We start from the raw sequence: 26269 nt of genomic DNA on the forward strand, positions 1-26269 counted from the left end.
AGACGCCGATGATGTTACGCTCCGCTACCGACTTTCCGATATTTCCAGTATCATACCGTATCGTAGATAAGGGAGTCCTTTTGACGGCCGCCCTACAAACGGAATAATCTACATATATCATTGATCTCCTTTAATGAAACTTTCGATCGATGCTGCCCGCGGAAATTCCGTTCCCAGCCAGGTATTAGATCCGAAATAGTAAATTCCGATTGCGACTATCCGCTCGGCGCGCGCACGTGTCCAAATATTTATACGCTTATCCCCGAACCGGTTAATATTCTTCAAATCGCACCAAATTTTTAATGCGACATTGAAGGTTAGTTTACCGGACGATGCCTGAAAAAGTGTTTGGAAACATTGCAATCGATTGCAGTGACGAAAAATATAAAAAGGGAAATACGAAAAATCATTTTCCCAATTTGCTAAATATTTGTTCGGAGACGAAATAAAAATATTAAATAACACTTTTCTCGTTGCTTTAATCAATCCCAATGCTTGCAAACATTTTGCCGATATTCTATATTAAACTTTCAACAAGATTCAATATTTAAAAAGTTATTCCTGTTATCAATATTCTACGGATATTATTCATGTTATTCTTACAGGATCGCAAAGGCTCGGAAATATTCGTGCGAGCTGTTAAAATACCAACAACGTTGTTAATTCCAGCGACAGTGCATATGGTCGTTAAAGTTTAATAACCAGTATGCATCGAGCCCGCGATACTAATAAGATTAAATGAATAGTAGCTCGTTCTTGAGCACAAATAATTTTGTGCGACGCTTTGCATACGTACATTTACATTGCAATCCCTGTTATCGAAGGACTTATCGATATGCTTGGATACAGAGTTTTCCTTTGAAGTACATCCACTGTAATCGGTCTTACAGTTCCATGGATCCTTCACAATTACGGTATTACAGTAATCCTCCAGAGAACATGCTGATAATATTAATATCGCTTAATACTTGAAACCGTCTTTATTTAGGATTAATTTTAATCGATGAATGAAACGGTTATTATCATTTATTTAATCGTGGTCGCTTGGTCATTTTAGTTATTTAGTTATTAAACTATTACTATTGTAATGTGGATATAATAAAAGTAAAAACATAATACGAATGTGTAAAATAATACGAATATAATTTAAAATAATACGCATGTGTAAAATGATACAAATACAATTTAAAATAATATAAATATAATTTAAAATAATACGAATATATTGTAAAAACATAGCGGACATTCGCCTACGTTTCCATATTGTCGGTACTGGAATAGCTAACGAGGTCCCGGAAAATTCGATTTATTCACGGCAGGATCATGGAAAAATGATTTTCCATTGAATATCTCAAGCCTTGCTCGCCGCGCGCGATCGGATCGAAAGTTTACGCCTCATCCAGGAGGGCCCGATGTTTATTGCGATATCCATGACAATAAAATAGAGGAGTCGATCGCCTCGAAATGAAATGTTACGGTATTATTTTCCTGGAGATCTGCCAGGCAAACGCGAATCTTCTGGAAGTAATGAAAATTTGTTCTTGAAAGTTCGATTTTGAGGTCGACGGTTTCCTTGCGTTCTTCTTTTGTATCAATATCATTTGCCGGAGTTATTTGTGCCGTTTCCCACGCCGCGCGGTTCTGGCCCCGAACAAATTCCCGTTTTCTTCGGTCGCTCCCGTCGAACGGATCGTTTCCTGCTCGCCGCGTCGCCCCGCGTCACTCGGATTTGCCATTTTATTACTTATGGCTGACCGACGTCCTAATAAATCGTGACGGCACGCCCGATCCGCGCGAGAATTTGCAAGGTGCCCGCGATTTCGACTCGCTGCGATTATTGTTGATTTCCGGCGAGGTGCGCGACGGAATTATTTCGCGCGGCGGAACGGTATCTTGCGCGCTGGATATATTTTCAGGAGAATCCACTGCGATTATCGTTCCCAATTAGAAATTGCTTGCTTCAATTAACGCGGATTCTGGGATTTGTTGGATTTTATGTTACACCTTGAAAGAATGACGGATAAAATATAACATAAAGTAGCCTGAAGTTTCGCAGTAAGGTAATTATGTCATTACCTCGTGGTATTAATTATATTGTGTTAATAAAATTAGTATAAATTACATTGTAATAATTATCGTAGTATTAATAAAAACAAATAAATTACATTGCAATAATTATCGTAGTATTAATAAAAACAAATAAATTACATAGTATTAATAGAAACAAATAAATTACACGGTATTAATTACCGTGGTATTAATAAAAACAAATAAATTACATGGTATCAATTACCGTGGTATTAATAGAAACAATATAAATTACATGGTATTAATTACCATAATATCAATTATTTGATTACAAAAATTTGCTTACACTCTAGAAATCTTTTTGGCAAAAATAGCAATCCTTTGCTCACAGGCTGAGTTTCATGAGCGAAAAGTAGTATAATTTTACGAATACAGTTGCGAGACATACTTCGCACTGTACTTAAATTTTGGATGTTTCTAAGCTTCGTCGATGAAAATGGTTTCTGTGCAATTACTCGACGCGCTAGAAGAATTCGGTTATCTTCTTTGGGGAATTGTTGTTGTCGTCGACGAAAAATCAGAACCGTTTCACGGGGAGACGGCATCAAAACCGAACGAGATCCGACGCGTACCAGTTAACGTTCGCAGACCAACTGAACTGGCCTTAGATCGCATTATTATTTGGGTGACGGCCCATTTTCCAGGTCACAGCATGAATACAATCCCCCCTCTCTCTCTCTCTCTCTCTCTCTCTCTCTCTCTGGATTTAACATTATGGTCAATTTTCGTCGCGTTTCTTAGGTTCGCTGCTGTACAACATTAACGAGATTATTTTATATTAACAAAGTAATTCGGTACGAAACGCAGAGATAATAGAAAATAAAATTCTATTTTGTTAACGTTATTATTCATCAATGTATAATATTATAACGTGACGCCGTACAATTAAATCTTAAAAATATCCGAAAAATTCTCAGCATTTTTTAAAAGTAAGATTTCCACTTCAATTTCAAATAATACAGATATACCGGTGACTAAAGTGTTAAACAATTTCGTTGAAATTTTACCTTTATCCTTTGGATTATTGAAAAGCATTTATTACTAATATTATTTAAAATAATTTTGGAAGATCGAAACAGATAACTCCGTATAATCATTCCCTTCTTTATCCATCGATCGTCCAAAGGATTTCATAGCGAAAGATCGAAATATTTTTCCGACGCTGAATTTATGTAGTATTAAAAAAATTGCTGCTCGCTCGAATTTACCGGGTGCCTGCAACCGTGTACACGTGTCACGCCACCAACACGTTGCAGTAACGAATGGGAGGCTCTGCACACAGAATGATTTCGCCTTCGGTTCGCGCCGCGACAGTTTAATGACACGCAACACAATATTCATGGTTTGTCGCTGTTGCGGAATTGAAAATATTAATAGCGAGGGCGCGCGCGCGGATCGGGGAAGGGAAAGGGAAAGGGAAAGAAACTTCAGCCACCGCTTATTAATCGCCGACATGACAAAGCACGATTCTTTCTCTTTTCGCATTACGAGGCAAAACCGTTCCACCTTTATCCGCCGGTAATTTTTTCCTACCATTGCTCGCCGTGGCGCGGCGATGCGCTTTTACGTCATAGCAATTCATTCTTACTTACAGAAACGCATCCGCGGCATTGTGGCCCCGTCCCGCGCAGAAGTGTGAGTCTTGAAAATGAAAAGTCGGGAAGAAAAATGCACGGGTATCAACAGGTTCACGTGCGCATCCTTTCTTCCGTCCGGCGAAACAACCCTTTTTACATGGCCGAATCAACGTCGGAAACCGAATGCATTTATTCTATTGTGCGTCAGCATTCTTATCGTTCCCCCGATGAAACCGCGGGCTTGATTACGTCGTTATTAATAACGACGCGGCCGCATGAAACGCGCAGGACCGCGGTCACTCCTTTTCGTTCCTATATTTTCGGTTTCTTTGTTGATTGAAATTTTTGAATTAAACCACTCCATTTTATTCTATTCTGAAAGAATTTTTTCACAGATTCCATTACATTTTTCAATGAATTTTTCATTGATGAATTCGGTTATGTATGCTGCGAGAATAAAAGATACGCGGCAATTTATTTACTCGTTAAAACTAGAATCAAATCGTATTGTGCATAAATGAGAAGAATAAAATACAGTGGAAGCAATAAAGAAAATATAATAATTATGAGATATTTTTTCGCGATGAAACAAATTATTCGCAGCTATAGTCTCGTAAATGTCATTTAAAAAGCGTGCGAAACTCCGACATTCAAATTTTGAAGTAGTTGCAATTTATTGTGACCGACATTGCAACTAAATGCATTTATACGATCGGGGAACAGAGATGCGAGATAGTCCGCAACATTAATACGATTGTGCGTTAGCATTAGCTAAAATTACAGAAGATTTAAAGGATGTTTAGACACGAGTAGCAAACACTGTTCCGATAATTCGCGTTTGTTACACTTATTAACGCAACCACGATGATATTTGTAACTGCGACCGAAGCATTATGCGCCGGAATGTCATTAAAACAGTATTCCATTCTCGTTTAATTAATTAACTACATGCACGGTTTTATACGAGATAAACAATGTAATATTTTTATTATGCATTAACATAAATGTTTCTACAGCGAATCGTTGCAATTCGCATTTAGAAACATTTTGTCACGCTTCATCGGGACGACCGCAACATCGTGTACGTTATTATCGCAGCACTGCTTATCACTCGCTGGAACAGAATTGCAACTCTCTTCGTTTTTTTTCTTCTGAAAAGCTTGCGGGTGGGTAATCGCTCATGAGCACGGGAATGGAAGCCGAAGCTTAAGGTATTAAGCCCCTTTGTCTCGGCTCACGAAAGCAAACAAAGCAGAAATCACATGATAGGTATCCCGGTAATCTCCGGAAAATTTTTGACTATGAAGCACGCGAAGTGGGCGACCGTGTAATTACAGAATGAAAGGTGTAGCAATTAAGTTCGAGGAAAGTTTGAACTCCTCGGCTCGCGGAGAAAGGCTTGCCACTTTGCCGTCTTTGAAGATCTTTCGGCAACAAGATTGCTGGAAGTTGGACAATAACGGGTGTCCCTGGTAAATGAGCGAAAACGGGCGCCGCATTGTTCGACACGGAAATAATATTTTTATATTTTTTATTATCATTTTTACTCGAAGCCATTTTAACTGAAAATCTTAATTATCTTTCCTAGCTTATAGTATTTTCATTTTATCTCACAAAGTACACTTTATGCACATGGAACTGATAATTGCCATTCGCTTTTAATTATTTTTTAAAACTAAACTTTGAACAATTTTAGTGACGCCTCAGAGTCACGGCTCCAGTGCAAAAGGTTATACGTCTTCGCGTCGAATATATTGTCTTACCGAGTCAGAAGCCGGAGAGATCCATCGAAGATTGCCAGCAGTAAAATAACCCAATTACTCGAAGAACTTCGAGAATCGCCTATTAGGATGGTTACATCGGATATTGGATTACGCTATTCTTCTGTTGCGAGATACTTCTGCGAAAAAAGGATTATCGGAACATTTACCGAATTGCATTCTTGTCTACGTCTCGCATTGCGAGCAACTAATTCGAGAAGACCTCTCGGGTAATGCCTCGAACGTTTCGAAGCCACGCCCATGCGAAAGAAAAATTCGCGAAGACTCTGTTACCGTATCGTTCTGTCTGTTGTATACGTTCGTGAAATCCTCTGTGAATTCGAGTCGCCATTTTAATTCGCGAAACACGGGTTAGAGTCGAATCGAATTATTCAGCAATATATTAAAACATTTTTTAATCGTCTACCATAAATAAAAGGATACATTAAATAGCTTAATATGATAGACGAGATCTTGAAAAAATACGGCGGAAATGGTCTTTTCAATGCAAACAGATATTAATCAAAATGCGCGGTGTAAGTTTGTACGCGTTTTCGCTAACGAGTTTCCAACTTTAAACATCGCATAACTCGGACGATAAATTCGCGATTTCATATCGCGCGACCTAATATTGAACGTCCATGAATTTTTTATTTCAATCTTCGAAAAATCGTTTCCACCCGTATGGAAACTTTGTATGAAACTGCTTCGAAAAGGGATGCTGCCGCTCGATCCGAATTTTATTCGCGCAGGAATTCGTGTGGGAAATAATCGATTCGAATGAAGGTATCAAAGATGAAATTGAATAAAAATATAAAGTGTCTTTTACGGGTAAAGAATATTTTAAATAAAATACACGACCAAAAACAATTCTATCGGACAATTCATATCGATAAATATTTGTAATTTAAGTAATAATAATAATTCAACTCTGGTTTGATTACATTCATGAGAAATGGTTAGCAAAGGGTTAAAAGAAAAGTGCATTAATTTCTCTAAAAAAACTTCCCGAAGTCTTTGAGCATTTTTTGGGTTGTTGATTAGACGCAACCCCTTAATTATCAATTTTTATTTCGGCCGTTTCTTCTCGGCAACGGTACGTGTTCCCGGCGATGGAAACGCACGGCTAAACGGACGGCGAATGGAGCGAAGAGTGCGAGCCGCCTGTAAATAGTTAAATAATCGTAGCTCAGAGGCGTTCTTAGCGCATTGCCGCACGTTCGCAGCGCGGACTGCATTCCACGTAGCTATCATAATCCGCGTAAGATACGAGCCCGCCATAATAAAAGTCCGGACACACCGTCCGTCCGTGAACGGTCTCCCCCCACCCCCGTTTTAGGAACGGCCACGGCCCCGGCTAAGCACAACCTATTTTTCGAAACGTACCGGCGAGAAACGTTTTATATTCCGTTTAGCGATCGATTTTGTAATTTGCCGAATTTACTGGGTCGACCGAAAACTCTTCCCCCGAAACTTTTTACCGCTAGCGGAAGTCACCGGGCGAAATTCCTTATTGGCTCCCCGGCGTGTCCGAGAAGGTATAATCGTTTTAAAGCCGCGATGTTATACATTCGTGTCCGCGGGGAACGGATATCGCCGCGAGTTAAACTTTGGGACACGTTTGCCTCGTTGGCGGCGCAGCGATTCGGAATTATTGGGCCAGAGATTTTATTTAAATTGAACTTTGCCCTTAAAATAAAGTAAACATTTTTATGCTTGGCACGCGAACATTTCAAATGAAAATGAATGCTGCTTTCGGTTTATTTCCGTTCGCGAAGGTCTCTACGTCCGGAAAGAAATTTATCTCTCGCCGCGTTGTTGATAAAAATAACCTGTAAAACTGGTAATGTTAATTTCGCTAAGTTCTTTTTTTTTATAAATATCAGCGATTGTATTGGTTATCAGTGGAACGTGTGCAACGGTTTGTAAAAACGATGGCGGCGCTGTTCGCAAGCAAGTCGAAGTACTGTATCAAAGTCTGAATAATAGATAGTTTTATTTTAAATCGCGCGCACGTCGCCGATTTAAAGCTCAGCACTGCAAAATGTTTATAGAGGTCTATTGAGATGTTTATCTCGTTCGGGATAGAGTCGGACCGCCGGCACAGAGGAAAAATCTTTTTCCGATCGGAATTCCTATCAACTCGGCTTGTAAACTGTGCATTTTTCATCTGTTAAAGGTCAGCGGAGGGAAATGTTTTTTAAAAAAAAAAAAGACTCTTTGAACGCGTGCACGTTCATTACAATGAAATAACGTTTCACCGATTTTCGAATCGTAAAGTAATAAAGTGTTTAAACAAGCTCGATGAGAAGATCGTTTTCAGTTATTAAAAATACAATATTCAGTTATGATGAAAGAAAACGGCGGACGCGTGTTTCACTTCGCGAGAAAAAAGGAATTAGTCGAAATGAAAGGGAAGGAGAAGAATCGGACAATCGGATTTACCATGGAATGGTCAAAGTCTTCGAGCCGCTGATCCGTAAAACAATGCCATTGCGTTCGAGATGCTAAAGCGTCGCGTAACATTTATGAAGCTACTTTCGAAACATCGATCGCGTTCTACGCGCACACCGAGACTTCATCTTTCTCTTTTTCCGTTTTCTAACTGTGTCACTGTGTTAGCATTCTCCTATACATAGATAACGATTATGTATCGGCTGCTATTTGTATGCGAACTTTACGACATGCTCGTCCGCAAATATTTGTGAAATGGCTTTTTATGCGATCGTCGCGCCCGGCCGCAATCTTTACAGGATCCTAGTTCGAGTTCCGATCCCTCGGATTAGGCTAGATTAAAATCACTATCTTTTATTGGACAATTTTCTACAGCGTATATTTTGCGATTTATCTATTCGCATGATGTTATTACTACAATGTATAACTCGTGAATTTCCTACTAAATTAAAAATACGTTCAATTACACTTTCATACAATTCGTCCACGAAAATTGACAATTCCATGAACGCAGTTTGGTAATAATGTTAACAGTTGCTTTCAAAGGACCGCGCAGAGTTTTTAGTCATTTCCCGAAATTTTGCACATTTCGCAGGTTTTTCGATCGAAAGTATGAACCTTTACTGTACTGTGACTGTAGCCTTAGTGCGTACAATGTTCGCGATCAACGATCCAGGAATAAAGTGTTTTCCTTTCCATCGGAATGTGAACAATGCGTGACGGTCTACGAAATTGTTCTCATTAGTTCAATGAAATGTGTTGCTCGTTATGGAAATAATACAAAAACTGTCCTGAGAGGATTTCCAATGACCCTTGGAGAAATAAAATTTGCATAAGAAATTTTTTATAAATAAAGAAAGAAGAAGTAAATGAAGTGATTTATCGTGGCGAAAGTCTAGTATGAACAATAACTTCTTTGCGTCGAGTCCCATTAATATTTTGTAAATCAGGCGGATAAACTATTGGAGCATGTTAATGACAATTTCTAATGCTAAATGAGCATGTACAGACAATAACAGCGGGAATTATAATTAAACTGAACTGTAATTATTAAACCTAATGATTCTCGTAATCACTCTCGCACATTTAAGGCAGAATTGAACAATGCGCGTGCAAAACGATGACTATTTCTATAACATTCAAAAATACTGCTTCATTACTTTCGTTAAAATTGTTAAAAAAGCAGACAACTTTTATTTCCCACATTTCGGCCATGCAATTTCCATGAATACGAATTGTCAAACGTTCTGCCCTGATAAAATCGCGAAAGCTGAAAAATGATTTTAGTTCGAACGCAATATCGCGGACCACCCGTTAGGCGACTAATTTGTGTACAGACAGTAACAAGATTCCGTTGCACGTCAGAAGTTGTAACGTCCCAGGGAAACGGAGTTGTCCGATGTCTATTCTGCTCTTACGATACAATGGGACAATGAGACATTTACAATGTGCCATGCTCAACAATAACTTCCTTTCCGCGGTACGGCTTGAATGACAGCCGTGTACATGCTTTGAGATGCCATATGACTGTTCTGAGCATCCCTGTGTACAGCTGGGTACACCCAGACGTATCGCCGTTCCTCTTCACGTGCACCTATCCGCGATGACGTGCCGATGAGTTTCCGCTGATCGGAAATTCATTTTACGTCTGTTCCATCTAGGAAAAAAAATATTCCAGGTCGGTACACCCATCGATCGACTTGCAAGACACTCGCGCGAATTCACGAGGTTCTTATTTAATTTTAATCTCGCTAAAATTACGAAGATAAATTCGGTCTTGAAAATACAATTATATGCGCACCAAACACAAACTAAAAACCACTGCTCAAGGATAACATAAACAGCAACAAAATCAAGAACCTATTAAAATTTCTGAGAGATACAGGCTTAATAAACAAAATATAAGGTCTATTTAAATAGAAGGTCGCTAATAGCCTCGCAGCTGATGCGACGTAAAACCTCGAAGAAAAAAAGAAAAAAAAATTCGGTCTTGTAATAAGTCTTGCCTCTTTTCAGAAGATAAGTCGATTTTACTTCATTCTTTAAACGTTATCTATTAAAAATCTTTATAGCGTTTCTCCGGATATAAATCGAATTTGTAAGACAAAGTTATTCGAGTACGCGACTCGTAGATATTGCGAAAAAAAATGTTACCGCATGGCGAATGTGCGTTGATTAATCGATAGACCGCCGCTAAATCGAATCGGCAACGTGACCGGCAATTTTCTCGTGATGCAGATGAAGAGATTGCGAAACGGTGCGATAAAAGTGGATTGTAACACGGCTCTCTTGTTTCGCGTTGTTGCAGGTAGCATGGCTACGCGTGGACACACAAACAATTTTAACGATAGCCAATCACGTGATTACGAAGAATCACAGGATCCTGGTCACGCACACCGAGCATAAAACGTGGCACCTGCACATACGGGACGTCAAGAAGTCGGACAGGGGCGCGTACATGTGCCAGCTGAACACCGACCCGATGAAGAGCCAGACCGGCTATTTGGAAGTCGTAGGTAGGTTGCTGAATTATCTTTGCAGATTTACATTCCGGGTTAACGTCGATTATTTATTTATTCGCTGAAATGGACAAATGCGTTTACGAAACCGTGCTGGCCGCGCATCTTTATGCAGCAAGTTTTTGCAACGATTCTTCGATACATTTGTTTCTTCTGTTGTTTGAAATTGGCGCCACTCGTTTCACTCGTATACGCATTATCTCGCATTTGCATCGGATGTTATATGCATTCGCGGTAGGTCCGAATTTGCAAAACATATTCGTCCGTGGATAAATATCGAGGCGGCTCTGTCTTTTATTTTCGCCGCAAGGAATTCTCTCGTCGATTAAATAAATTCTTCTCCGGTCCTGATTTTTGTACGAACAGACTCAATTATTCATTGGCAACATTGAAATCGTAATCCCAGCGTCGGCGTGGCCACATTTGTTCCCGGCGGATTCATTTTGTATTTTTAATAGCCGTCGTCGTTCGTGTTCCGGGGAACCTGACATAACCTGACAAAAAGAATCCTCGAAATCGAGGACTCGATGTAACGTATCTGCCTGGCAAATGAATTTTTTTTCCCACCAAATCTGTCCGCGCGAGTGAATTCTACGTCAAAAACCGCGGGTGTAGCACGCGCACACCTTTTTCTCCGCCATTAATAGTTTCCGAGACAAACGACCAAAAATATTTCGCTAGCTATGAGGAATTCAACCCCCTGAAAGTGAACGATGGCCGCGGGAAAGAGTCGAGCATGATATTTTCTCGGGATCCGAATAACATGGAAGTTTCTTTAATAAGTTGTTTTATCGATTATATTATAATTTAATTTATAATAAAATAAAAGGAGATCGGAATAGAATAAAAAGGAGATCAAAATTCCGAGGATATTTAATTGTGTATTATATGAAAGACACAGAAGAGGTCATACCAGAATTTTACAGTTCAAAACTATTTTATTATTATAATTATTATATATATATATATAAAATTTATATTATTATTTTTATTATTATTATTATTACTATTATTATTATTTGTATTATTAAAAATAATAACTATAATAAAAAAAAGCCCTAATAATACTAAGAAACCGTAGAACGATAGTACTGATACGGAAACAATAGGAATCGTGGCATCATGGAATTCATTATTATTTCGATTTCCTTTGTCTCTGTCTCATTGTGTCACCCGTGATGGAACGCGCGTTCTATGCATCTGCCGAAACCCGTCATTAAATTGTTATCCGCCGATCAATAATTTCCGACTTTATTGTTTCCAGTTCCGCCAAACATCTTAGATTATTCTACGAGCACGGACATGATTACCAACGAGGGGAGCAACGTCACGTTGCGCTGTTCTGCTGACGGCACACCGACGCCAAACATCACCTGGAGACGAGAAGACGGGGAAACTATACTGCGCGGGAATGGCAGGGAAGGTAGGAGTCCGCAGATTAAAATGCACGCCGTGGAACGATGAATATTTTTCAAAAACGCTATAACAAAGCGTCATAAATTCCGAAGGCTTTCGCGATGTAATCAAATATAATCCAATTTAGTGGTTCAAGCCGAAACGTATTTTCGTTTTCATCCCTTAATTTTTCGGGAAAAATGTTTCTCCTGTTAAGCAAATATCGCAAAACATTTCTGCGATGTTAATTAAAATTTACCGTTTTGCCTAATGCTGAATATTTTCGGCTGAATTATTCGAGCGAATTTTTGCTTTACAATTGTGACAGTGGACCGAGTCTTAAACATATTTATTCAAATAGAATCGCATACAATATTTAATTACGTTCTCAACAACAGAAATAACTGAATTAAGCAATAAAACTTTTCCGAACAAAAATCTGTTATTTTTTTATAGATCGATGAGATAGATTTATAGATCAGCAATGAGTAGATTGTTCTAATGATCTAAAATCGTTCTCAACGTTGCAAAGTGGAATAAAACTGCACATTTTAACCGTACCCGAACGATTCCTAAAAAACCTTCCGATTTGTAGTCCATCAACGCGAGCGCCATTATCGAGCACACGTTCCCCCCGAAATAATGTCCATCTTTTTTCCCTAGAAGCACACCCAGCCACCCCATAACTCCCGCCCGACCCATTCACCCTCAAATACTGTAAAGGACACACACGCCGAACCGAATTTTTTTCTCCGCGGCTCGCACGGGCGAAGCGCGTTACGTCCTCGCGGATCCGTAAATTTCGCGACGAACAGCGCTTTCAATTGGATCCAAGTCGACGCGCCCCTATCCGACACATTGGCTGCGGCGGCGGCGGCTGCGTGTCTAAAACTTGAACATCATGTTCGATGTATCATTCCGTTGTCAATAGCGTTTCTAGCCGCGCGCGGCTCAGGCGCGACGCTGCGCTGGCACCGGGCGCGAAAAGAAAAACCGAGCAAAACGAAAAAAAAAAATCGGACAGGGATGGGAGGGGGGGGGGGGGGGGGGAAAAAAAGGCGCGCTTCCGACCCGCGTTTATACGAAGTCAATAGAGTGTTAAGGAATATATGAGGTACGATGGACATGCAATGAAAATTTATCACCGACCGGCTTTCAAACTTACTTAACGAGTAGAACGCGTGTATGCGGGGAAACAGCGCGCGAGAGCCTGTCGTTTCACCTGCATTGTTGGCATGCCGATGACGTCACCATGAAATACAGGCTCTCTCTCTCGCCTCTCGCCTCCACCCCCTCGCCGTTCCATACGGTAACACCAAGTAATACCAACATTCTGATTCGTACGGCAGAAGGAGGAGAGAGACCGTGGGGGGGACGAGCCGCGATAGGAGAGGGAGGGGGAGGCGGACGGCGGACGAGGGGACACGCATAAATCATCTCTTTGTCTTTTATTCGCGCCCGGCTGTTGCTCGCGCCATATTCCTCCGCAGGAAACTACCTTGCCTGCGGAAAAGAAAAATGTATCCTGCATTCCGAATGTTACGCCACGCACACGGAATAAAGTATTCTCGCTTTATTTTTCGATTTAGACCGATAGCATTATTTCGAGGGGGAAATGGAGCGGGCCGTACGCGCGCGCGGTCCACTGGATTTCGAAAAGCTCGCGGACCATTGCTGACGACTCTCTCGCATGTGGGCGATGAGTTCTGCGTGACACCGAAAATATCGTGAAAGTTAGTACGGGCTTCGCGGCGGATTTTAGAGGGACGGGAGACTTTTAATTGCTCGGATCGTTTTGGATCGTGGGAAATAAATAATATTTAAATGTCAATCATCGTGACTGCTTTCTATATTAATTTCTTGGAACACGCGGAGCACAATTTCATTTGTAACAATTGCGATCGTTTTTAATTCGCGAATAGGCTACGGTTTCTATGGCAAAATAGAGTACCGTTTAACACTAGATTTACGGGCGTTTCTTATATACCTATCTCTACGGCACCCGTCAAATTGACGGGTAGATGAAAATACGTATTTATTTTAAAAAATCAATTTATTCAAACTAAATCTGAGTTGAACAATATAAGGCTTCATGTAAAAATAAAATATTAATAAGACAAAATTCTTCTTTTGCAAAAAGATTCGATAACCTTTCGCATAGATTTTTATGAAATCGCTAGGAACCGTCCGATTGGTTTTATTGAAAATTTCATCGACGATTGTAATATTATTTCAGTTTCGCAATATTTGCATATTCTCTCATATCCTGTCGTTCATTTCAACAAGCACGCAATGAAGGTATAAAATATTTATCAACGAAATGGGTAAAACTTCCCGGGCAAATATAATAAATATACACGCTGCGGACAATTGATAATACTTTTTTTTTTTTGTTCTGTTGTTCCTGTAAAAGTCGTTCGGTAGATAAACAAAACTCGTCGATTTCAATTCGAAAAATCCGCGGTCCGATAATGACGGTCGGAATCGCGAGACGATTAAACGGATTCCGCGCGCGGCGTTTAGGTTACGCCGATAAAAGTGTAGATCCGGGCGGCGCGGGTTTCGGCCGTAGGTGTTTGTTCAAATCACGCATGAAAATGTATGCGTCTACTAGCGATCGTTTAAATTTCATTGCTTGCGAATACATTTGCTTATCGAATTAGTATGTGCATACATTGACTGAGCGTATACATTCGCCGAATTAACGCATTTACTGCGACACGCGTTCGAAATATTTATCTACGCAAAATTTAATAGCCGCGATTGTCTGCGGCGCGAGCATTGTGTATCTCGAGCGTCGCGGCCGCGCGTTCGGCGCATTTCTCTGAAAGACGCTCGACGAAAATCTTGCCGCAGAATCGTCCCCCGAATTTCATCGGAATTTTCACGCGGTCCTCGAATTCGTTGTAGACGTTTACCGAAAGAATTTTAGATTATTATACAGAATCTCGTAAAAATTGAGAATCTTGATAACGCGGCAAACTTCCTCCGCAGGGTCGAGAATGATAAAAACAGTTGTCGCGGCGAGCCGAGAACTAGAAACGCAGATCGAAATCGGTGACGGCGAGATCCGAACAAGTTAGGAGTTTCACGGCGTTCATTAAAGTAAATAAAAAACCCGTGGAGAGCAACGACCAGAAAAAGTTCGCGAAACCGTTCGACATAAGCCGAGAACATTTCCGAAGTGTATCTACTTTCCTGTTATGGATTTACCAAGTTCCCGTTCGAATGGAAGACAGATACTTAGGAACTACTCCTGAGAGGGAAAAAAAAAGAAAGGTAGAAATAAAAATGTGACTCGAAATGATCATCCATCTTTCGTTCGTTTTATCTTCGAGGAGGGGGATTACTTTGCCGACCTGCCCAGATCTGAAGTTCCTTTTAACACGGGTTTGCCTATTATTTATTTGGCTCGCTCCCCTGTAAAGAGATCCGCGGAATGGAAACGAATCTTCCTTTCTTTCGTCGACTTTATTTATTCCGCGAGACTAAAACTGTCGGAACAAATTAATAACATTGCCGCTGCACTTTCTCCGTTATGAGAATTATTTAAAAAGTAAGCAGCTTGCGCGGAGAAAACTTTCGCAAAGCGACTGTAATTTATTAAAATATCTCACGCGATCTCACGAACGAAGTTTATAAATAATATCTAATATAATTGATATTAATGTGTTAACTTTCAACGACGTGTCGACGAGAGACGATGATATCGCGGAAAGTATTTCTTGCGAAATTAGATCGGTATTACGCGAGCGATTATCGCGGCGAGTTATCGACAACGTTCGATGACTCCTATTTCCTCGGCCGCCGCAGACTGCCGGCACAAAAAAAAAAAGAAGCGCGCGCAGGATCATTCTGAGCGTGCGATGGAAATTCGAATTCACTTGTAAATTTAATCAGCCGAATCGTTTCGTTCGCGTGCGAACGTTTTCTTTGATGTATTCCCGCCGGCCGCCGCGTTCTCCTCTGTACAGTCTGTTTTTTACGAATTACTCATTGTCGGTCGGTCCGTGCTCAGCCACGTGTGAATAAACTTCCGAATAAACCGACGATCCCATTTAGAAGCCGGGCGCGAACACAAATACAAAGTAAAACTCCGGGAACGCGGGAAATGTTGCCGTCCGACTCTTTGTAAATCAAAGACCTTTCAAGTTCTAACATTATTTGCAGGTTGATACCGAAAATACAAGCGCCGGCCTACGTATGTATGCACGTATAATGCTGAATGCACGGCGTCCCGGATTCAAAGGACGTCTGCGTATGCTGCCTAGACAGTAATTATTCTCCCGAAATGGGACGGCCCCTTGAACGCGGAACTCGAAATATTCGCGAAAGAATGAATATTGATTTGTACGCCGGGACGGAGAGCTATTTTTCGTCAATTCCGCGTTGATCTTATTTAACCATTTATACTATAACATCGAGTCAGAATTGTGACGAACGTTTCGTGCACGAGTCGATAAATATGGCTGCCGATCGTTTCTATTAAATCGAAACACGATTTGAATCCCCTGTTAGGTTATGTCAGGTTATGTCATACATACATTATATCAAGGTAATATTCATAGATGAAACTGTCATAATCAAAGTACATAGCTCTCAAAGACACAAGTCCAACAATCAGTACGCGTAGAATAACGTTATATTTTATTAAATATAAATTAATATATAATAAATACAATAGCGCGTGAATTTCTAATATTTTTCTTTTATATATTTTATATTTTCCGGTATTTATAAATAAAATAATAAAATCCTATTTCACTTGAATAAAAATGAGCGTCACCCATATTTGGTTGAACCTGTTAAAATAAGAAGTCCCTAATGGAAAATTCGATATATCGGTAGAAGAATGAATACCGATCCGCGATATTATTTCTCTTTCGTAACGAAACGAAGAAGTTATTGTCCCTTTTAATTCGATAAAATCGGAGACAGCTTCCGATCCGAAATTCCAAATATCGGTGAAAGAATGAATATTGATTTATCCCGATAGAGGGACGTAATTGTTTTCCCTTTTATTTTCAAGAGAAAGAAAAAAAAAGAAATCCGGTCCTAATGATAAATTCGATATATTGGGAAGGGTTGGAAGAATGAATACCGATCCCCGATATTACTTTTCTTTCCGAGGACGATAAAGAAACGATTATTTTCTCCAACTTTATTATTCCCGATTCAAGAACACCCTTAATGCTGGATCCAATATATCGGAGAAGGGATCACTTTTGCTTTTCCGTGGAATGAAAAAAATTGCCGTTTATCCCCGCTTCGTTGTACCGGGTATCGAGAGATTCGAGGCGAAGCAACCGGTTTCGCGATGCAACATTCTCGGGATTAAAGACAGAAGGTGGATGAAACGGACGACGTTCTATTGGAGCTGTCGCGGCGGCCTTTTTTTTCTTTGTCAAGCGGACGTCGAAAATTGTACGACGAGCAAATTGTTCGAGAAATCAATTAAAAGCCGCGGCGGGTTTGTTCTGTTTCGCGAAGCGGTACGCGGGATCCCGTGGTTCCCGTAATTTGAACGCCGCGCTATCAATTTTTCAAATCCCGGCCGAGCTGTTTAAACGGCGCCTTCAAATATCCTCGGAGGCCGGCCGGACGCGGGAGAACGCGGGAGAACGCGGGACAGAGACGGAGCCGTCCGGTAATTGATGGCCCGCGGGGTTTTACAGGTAATTAATTAAAGAGGAAATACGATTTGTATTGAATGGTTTCGGCCGGCGGTTTCGGGTGGGTTATCTCCCGTGAAAGTGATTACAGGTGGAGTCGACGGAGAGACTTCAATAACATAAATTGCTTTGTGCACAGATTAAGCGCGTAGGCGGACAACGTCGGAGACCAACGAATCGAAAATTAAACCGGGACTGACCGCTGTAACCGCCTTTTAGTTTTCCACCGCAAGATTTACGTTCGCTGTGTTGTCTCGGCCTGGTACGGCAGTGTGGTTACCAGTCTAGTCTCTATCAGCGTCGCGCGCTCTGGAAACGCGAGCTGAAAGCGTCCGATGGACATTCTAACTTTCTTGTTGTCGCGCCGAGTTACTCAAGCATTATTGCTTCAGCCCGCTACGAATACAACCACTTTCCTCTCTTTATTTTTCCGTTATCGTTCCGCTTCTTACTGGATCTAAATTACATTTGCCATTTTATTATCCTGCAACCGCCTTGCTTCCTGTCCGCGAACCGTATTGACGCTTCCTTACTTCTCCGCGCCCTTTCGCTTTGCGAAACTCTTCGCCTTCATACACCAATTTTTCTCTGTATATATTCTTTCATTGTTCGTAAATTACCGTTTCATAATACCTTGCTCATAATTGTTTTCTTCCTTTTTCTGAAAAATTCTTATTATATATGGTACATATATTTTATAAATAACAAATTTTTATTAATCATTGTAAGTATGAAGACGTACCTTCAAGGAATGCATGCAAGTAGGTACTTACTGCATACGCGATTCTTTTCGTTTTATTTTAAAACTAATGTCGCGAAAACTTCATACATCTAATACAAAATAGAAATATTCGAAGTAAAATATAATACATTCTTTGAACAATCGCGCAGCAATCATTTTGTAATTTATTAGAACTCGTCAATTTCCATACAGTGCAGACAATATTATGGTAAATCGCTTCGTTAATTTGTTATAACTCGGCGCGCGATTGCAACGTGTAAATGGATTTATTGCTGGAACATTGTACCGAGATTAATCTGTAAATCATTAGCGAGCTGCTCTCGCGCGAGCTCGCTCCGTCATGTTACTCGGAAGTGGCGTCGTCGATGGTGACAGCCCTCGTGCCATCTTTAGAATGGGGGCGCGAGTTCTTTTTTCAGGCCCGGAATAACGCGCAGTGTCATGGGGGCTTCTCAGCGGCGCCGATGGAAAAGCTTGAAACGCTTTTAATTTATGAGAAGTGCAGCCGTTAAAATGGCAACGGGACCGCGGCACGTGCAACGATTTGCAAATAAAAATCATTCGTTCGCACCCGTGATCGATTGGCTACTTCCGGCGACCACTAGTTCCAATCAAGCGAAGTGATAGCGTTGAGAAATTAATCAACCGAACGAAACGTTTCACTTTTTACACGCGGCGAACTGTAGTTTGCAAACTCGTGTCTGCTCAATTATTGGGCGAATGTTTGGAACGATTTATTTATTGGGAGGGGAAACTAGCACTTTCCTGTTCATCCTGCTCGCTACGTTTTTATCCTGTTCGGTCTAAATTGTAAATCTTTACTCCCTTTACACTAAACGGTGAATCTTTATCTCGTTTATTTCAAACCATAAATCTCTGTCGCGTTCGTTCGAAATAGCAAGTCTACAGATTATTTACAATAAATAGTAAAGCTTGGAAATTTGAATATGGACGTAAAGACTATGATAAGGATTATTATATTAGTGAAAATCCTTGCCGATTGTATGAATTATCAGACGAACGATTTTCACCGAATAGTTAATAAACATTTCAAAAGAATTCTAGAGAATTATGTAACCGGCGCTGTTTATTTAGTCGAAGTCCTGTCCGAATAACATTTATTTCATTCCGCTGGCTAAAAAAAATACGAACGAGTCGCGCTCGGTGTCGCCAATCCTAAATGCCAGCTAGCTACTGCTTCCGAACGCAGTCACCGAGTATTTGCAAACACTTGTCGTTCTCAAACCCGTTTTCACATGGTTTGCGCATTTACACGTCGCTTTCTTTATCGTCAGTTTTTCAAGCCTGGTACAAAGCTATTAGAACATTATTAGAAACAAAGGAAGGTACAAGAATAACTCGATGCCTTTTTGATAAACATTTTATTAAATAATTCTGAATTTTTAACACTCCGTTAGTTACAAAAAGATCCCTTTAAGGTCAATACACAGTAAATTCTCCCTAATTCGCATGAATGTACAGGGTGTCTCAAAAGTCAATCACAACCGGGAAATAGAGGGTTCCTGAAGTTATTTGAAGTAACTTTTTCCTTTGTAAAATTGCAATCTGTAGCTTCGTTTGCTAGTTATTAACGAAAAACCCTGACCAATGAGAGACGAGATGCTCACTGGCTCTAGCGCCTCGCGCCAGCCGAGCCAGTCTCTCATTGGTCAACGTTTTTCCTTAATAACTCGCAAACAAAGCCGCAGATTGCTTTTGCGCAAAGGAAAAAGTTACTTCAAACGACCTCGGGAACCCCTCGTTTCCCGTCCGCCAGCGACTTTTGGAAGACCCTGTATTTGAAATCGCATCGCCCACGCAATCCGTCGTTTTTAGGAGATCCGTATCGCCGTAACTGTTGCCGGAGGATATAATCGGGTGTTCCGCGGCCGGGGCAAGTAACCCGCGGCAAGAAACGCGTGACTAGCGTTCCATCTACGATACAATTCCCGTGGTCCGCGGGATCGAATACCCACACGGATTAAATGGATTAACAAAAAGCTCGGAATATTCGGAGTATCGATGGTGCGGAAGCAAACCCTCGCCGCTGATCAGTTCATATTAATTTCGGACTCGCTATAACGAGGCTTTTTGCCGCGCCGAAATCAACACCGGCCGCTTTCGCCGGTGATTATTGTTCCGTTAGAACGAGCACCCGGGACCCGTCGGATTTACGGCCACGAATAAATAAATATGTTACCAGTGTCTCGCCCGTAAGTTGATCCGGCGTTCGCAAACTTCCCCAACGTTTCCCGCCGGAAATCCTACGCTTTGTGTGCCCACGCCCTTGCGTTTGTGTACGCGCGCGCGCGCCCGCGCGAAAGAGTATCGCGAGATGAAACGTCGCGACCATGCATGCGCATACACGCGCAACACGTGCGCATAATTCAATGCACCTTCGTAATATCAATAGCAGTGCTGCGGAACAATACTTTGGGAACATTCAATTACGTAATAAGTTTAGGCGCGTAACCCTTAGTTGGTAACGTCATCGAACTTCCTGTTAATTTATTCGGTTTATGCTCGCGTAATGAACAGTTCACAAACAGCCGGAAATAAGATCGATGGAATAGTTAAGCGTTGTTAATTTTAGAACGTTGCCTCGTGCGCTCGCTTTGGGGGAAATGACCACGTTCTAACGATTTAACGGACTAGTTGGTAGCGGGGGACGATTTTTAATTAATCGTTGATTTTTGCTGTTTCAGTGAAGAGCATAGAGGGATCTGTCTTCAACATCACCAAGGTCAGCCGGTCGCAGATGGGTGCATACTTTTGCATTGCTTCGAACGGCGTGCCGCCCACTGTCAGTAAAAGAATAATGCTCATAGTGCAATGTAAGTTCAAATGAAACTTATTAAATATAATATGACAAAACTTATTTAACTATTTTCTCTCGATTGCAAATTTAATAATAAAATCATTGATGGATCTACGAAATTTGTATTCAACTCTTTCCTGCATACTTTTCACAAAAATAAGTAGATAAAATACAAAAGAGAAATAGCGGATTAATTCGAACGTAAAATATTATTAAGAAAATGAGTCAATTTTTATTTAATTTGTATCAATAGGGAACATTTTTATTCCGCATAATGATTTAGAAATTCAAATTCATGGCACTTGAAGTGAGAGATAAATGCTAAAAGATCATTGCTAAATATTTCATTAACTAATTGTATAGGCGTTTATTTATTGGATAAGTTAACTTTCTATATTACAGCAGAAATAAGTTACAGTCCCGAGGCAATATAATTCCATGTTCTTTCCCGCTGTGGATTTCCAGTTGCTCCAGAGATTTCGAAACGGAATCAATCGGTGGGAGCGCAGCTGGGGCAGAACATGACTTTGGAGTGTAATTCAGAGGCATTCCCGAAATCGATCAACTATTGGACGAAGCTACCAAAAGACGAAGCCATAAAAGATGGTACGCGAGTCGCAATATACTTCCATCATTCCTATTAATCTATACAGAATATACCTCAGGTTTCTCTTGCAAACTTTCACGTAACGCCTAATCTCTGATATCTAATGTAACCTGCGTCGAAACTAATCACTGGAGAGCGAAATTTGACATTATTCTAACAATTAGATGAAATTTAAAACCGTAGCAAATTTTTTTAAAATATAATATTGCCTGTGTGTCAGTTTCAATTTACGAAAACGGTTAAACGAAGAAATTTCTATTGCTCGCTGCAATTGATATGGAAAATTCTTATTTCGTATAAAAATTCACGATGTGCCGATAATTAAAAAATTTCAAAAAATAATTGTGCTCTGAATGTTTTCAAACAATTAAAAATTGACAACGTAGGAAACCTGTGGAACAGTTTTGTACAACCATAATAATTATTCTGCTGTATTTTAACAATTGGTAATTAGTGGTAACATTGCAGATAAGTTGCACGTTTATACAAACATATAAGTGTTAAATAATTCCTTCCTGTAATTACCAATAATCCCGTTAAGTTTATAAACCTAAACAGGCAATTTTCATTCCGCTGAACATTCTACGTAAATAAATTAACATGCGACAAATGTCATCGTAACCACTCGACCAATGCACTTTTAGCGAATAAATTATTCAGAAACGTGATAGACGTCTGCGCCGGTTTATCCGCGAACGGGGTCGGTCAACAAAAGTATTTTGTGCAAGGAACGAATGGTTAATTAGCGCGGTGTTCCTTATCAACTGAAATATTAACGCTGACAGGTACGTCGAGTGCAACGCTGGATGAGTTTTCGAAAACGCATTAACCCGGCAATGAATTCCATTAAGGTGATATCGCGAATGCTAAATTCATCAGGCTAATTAATTCAAGGATAGGAAGAAATCACGCAACATGATCTTGCACCGGATGATTAACGATTTTTGCGTGTGCGTATTCCTCGAACAGAACTCGCGCGCGCGCGCGCGCGCGTGCAATGATTCATCAAATGACGCCGGGCGAGAGATAAAACCGCGGCACCTCCGAATTTATCATTCGCGGCCACGAAATTTCACATTACATATTTCCTCTATATTAAAACAACCTCGTTCCTCCGTCGCGCAAAACAATATAAAACGCGCATTAATTCGACGTCATACTAATCTGACGTCATATTGATTATAAAGCGGCTAATTAGAAAAGCTTCGTTCGCAATGCGATTCATTTTTACGACAACGGGAATCGCGAGGAAACAGAAGGAATAATTCCCCTTTGTCGTGAAACGCGGCAACGAGATGAAATTCGATAAATTACAAAGCCGGTTTATGTTTTAAACGAATGTGAGACCCTCCTTGATGAATATTTTAAGACGAGCGTATTTATTAAAGAATTGTTTCGCGTATCAGCGAACACATCGGAGATGGGAATTATAAAACCGTTCCTGTTTAACCAACCGCTCCGGGCCCCGGCTCTCCCTTTTTTGCCTTCTTAACGGGCATGCGTTCCTTCATTAATTTCGTTTCGCAAAAGTAATTTTAAGCCGCTGCGCCTGACGCGGCCGGGGCGGGGCTTGCAACTTTCAAAGCTGCGCGGGTCATAAGTAGCCCCGCGGATTTTCATGCAAAATGGAATTGTCTTGACGCGGACTTACAAAGGACCGCGGTTACGCGGCTCCGCGTTCCGTTTCCACGGCGATTCCGTATCGTTAAACAAAACGAGGGGCAACATTGACGCCGCGAACGCGTGCGAGGCCGCCGAATGGAATTATAACGCGTTATCGGGCGACCGTGAAACGGTGCTCCCAGCGCGTTGTAGGTACGTATACCGTGCCGAAGCAAACGGCGGGCAAGTTGCATTAGCAATATTGTGCTTAAAAACTTAATTAAAAGTCGAAATCGAGGAGGACGCGGATGTTGCTTGAGGGAACGGAAAATTGGTAAGCAGCGAGCGCCGAACTTTCTCGCTGCAGCCCAGCCGAAGTTTCAGAAATTCCTGTCGGACGGTGGCGGAATAGTCGGCATTTAAAACGAAATCGGATTGCTCAAGAATAATTGTTGTACCGAAAATTGGTTGGCTGCCGCGGAAAAATGTTATTTCAACTTCTAATACCGCAAGCGGTCGCGGACATTTCCGGGACAATCGAATGTCAATGGCAGCGCCGATTAACACTTTCGCTGCCGCGTCACTCGCGAGTACGTGGCGGAAATATTCGGCCAAATTTAAAAATGGGTTTTTACATTAACCCGTTATATCTTTCTAATTTGATTAGCATTCGCAAAAGGCAATTGTGTTGATATATTATTATATATTACTTGACAATATTAGTTTCGAATAAATGAAATATTTCAATAACGTTTTTGGGGCTATTAGCGTGAAAATTGAAGTATTAACAAGTATGTTATAAAGTGCGCTATAGCATGTGTTAGAAAAAAAATTAGTTGCATTATTGTTACATATTTAGCACACGAATTCTTCCAGGGGTTGCAAGATATTCTTCAAATATTTAGGAAAGGACTGCTGAAAGCCTTCTCATAAATCTTAAGAATGCAGTGTTTAATTTAGTTATTTTCTTCTTCGATTAAATTTCACTGTTTGCAAAGTGTTTCCTTCTCTATTCTAATTTATGCGTGTTCCGTTCGAATGGCACACCCCCCATGAACGTTATCTCGCTGCATTATCCATCGCTGAAAGTAAAACGAAGGCGAAGAAAGGCACCAACTTCGTCGATCGCCCGTTGATTCCGTCCTCTCATGCTCTACTCAGCATCTAGATAGAAATTTTACAGTTCTGCAGATGATTTATAACAGTGCAGTGACATCGGTTAAACTTGCATGCATCTGCCACAGCTTTTACGTACGGCCAGGTAATGCTTTTTACAACACACGGCTCGTGCAGAGACAAACTCGTTCATAAATCTTGGCACACACTTAAGAAAGGCGGGGAATTGTTGAGAAATTATTCCGTTTCTGAACTGAACCTGACAAATCGCTAAGACGTGTTTTATAATTGTCTAAAATCTACTTCATTTTTTCATTCAATAAACCCTGAAAAATTGTCAGAATTCCCAACAGATCTTTGTATTCGAATTTTAATCAAATTTTAAAATTGTTAAAAAATTGCTCGGACTATAAATGTTAAAGACTTACCGTGTTGAAACTGTTTGTGAACAAATGAAATTGTTCTTCTGATATATTGAATCCAGCTCAATTATTTAAGAATTGTTTTTGGAACTTTTACTTCTGAATGAAGGAAAATATGGTGCTGTATGGTGCATTGTCGTCTTTTGTAAGACGGTATATACTATAGCGTACGAAACGTGTGCGCGGCGAGGACGTTGATCGAATAAAATCAAGTAAAAGTCCGTTCATTCACAGGTAGAGATTCGCTCACACAGATATGAAGCGTGCTTCCGCATCGGCGCGTTTGTAATGGACGTGTTCCTGGACTGCTAATTCAGTGAAGAGCGATTGAACCGTACCGGGTAGTGTAGTTAACGCTGTTTTATTAACGAGCGTACGCACTGTACACGGCACATATGTACATACTGTACATTACCGGAATGGTCTAACAACGTCGCATTCGTATATCTACGCGAAAATGCATGGAGCCCATAATTACTTCGAATGAGACTTTGGTGCTACACTTTTCAAGGATTATTTACGGAACAATTCAGCGCGGCCGTGCGCGTGCTGGTAACAATGGACATCAATTTATGCAACACGGTTCAGCAGGGCTTTGGTAATCAGCGCGGCCAAAAATAACGATTCGAGAATTATTCAGAGTTCCCAACATTCTACAATTCTTTCCGTCGGGCAGAATCAAGGGGCCACTAGTAATTTCGTGCAATCACTTTTTCCGCGTAAAAGGCGGCCATAATCTCTCAACGTGTTTCGCTGGACAAAATCGTCCAGGATAAATAATTAAAACATGTTGCAGTAGAATGACTTTAACCAGTAGAATGTCGGGGCCTTGAGGAGAAATTTCGTTGCGAGCAAACAATGCAGGGCTCGGAATTAAGCTGCATGCAACGTGAGGGTTACGTGGACGACGCCATCCATTTGTATTGATGTATTTATACGGTAATAATGTCACGTTAATATTACAAAATTAATATCATATTTTTATTGAGGTTACAATGTTATTTTCGTGTCAGTGTATAAAATATATATAGGTTCGTAAATATTTGCGAAAGTCTAATCAACTATAGTGCTAGAGGTTATACGCTATAGTAATAATAATATTTAATAGAAAAAGGGAGGACATTTCTCAAAATAATTAAAAGATACGTAGCTATGAAATGAACTGTGGTACAAAGGGTTGAAGAAACGTAGTTCCAAATAATTTGTAAATGGAATAATTTCTACGACGTGAGACAGCGACCGCGTTTAATTCGCGACGGAGCATAAATTCGCGTAAAACGTTATCGCGGGACGCTGCGAAAGGAATCGGTTCTGATTTAATGATTTTTCCCCGGGGCTCGTATTTCACGCCGGGCAACCCTCACTTTCCCGTAATATCGGAGTAACAACTTGTTAACCGGCTGAACGTCGTGTCGGTCACCGATGCCTGATAGTAACTTTGTATTCAGGTCGCATCGGTCAACGCTGACCCACGCCGGCAAACATACTAAATTGCGA

General features: G+C 40.6%; 1 protein-coding gene across 1 annotated transcript in view; it reads left to right on the plus strand.

The window, feature by feature from the left end:
* Positions 1 to 26269, plus strand: part of LOC144475888 (opioid-binding protein/cell adhesion molecule homolog) — a 186355-nt gene that overhangs the window by 139263 nt on the left and 20823 nt on the right. Inside the window, exons 3-6 of the mRNA XM_078192287.1 lie at positions 10188 to 10395; positions 11663 to 11821; positions 20913 to 21041; positions 21491 to 21631. Coding sequence (XP_078048413.1) covers positions 10188 to 10395; positions 11663 to 11821; positions 20913 to 21041; positions 21491 to 21631 — 637 coding nt within the window. The remainder of the gene's footprint in view (positions 1 to 10187; positions 10396 to 11662; positions 11822 to 20912; positions 21042 to 21490; positions 21632 to 26269) is intronic.

The sequence above is a fragment of the Augochlora pura genome, chromosome 10, assembly GCF_028453695.1.
Source record: "Augochlora pura isolate Apur16 chromosome 10, APUR_v2.2.1, whole genome shotgun sequence".
In the NCBI taxonomy this organism is placed as follows: domain Eukaryota; kingdom Metazoa; phylum Arthropoda; class Insecta; order Hymenoptera; family Halictidae; genus Augochlora; species Augochlora pura.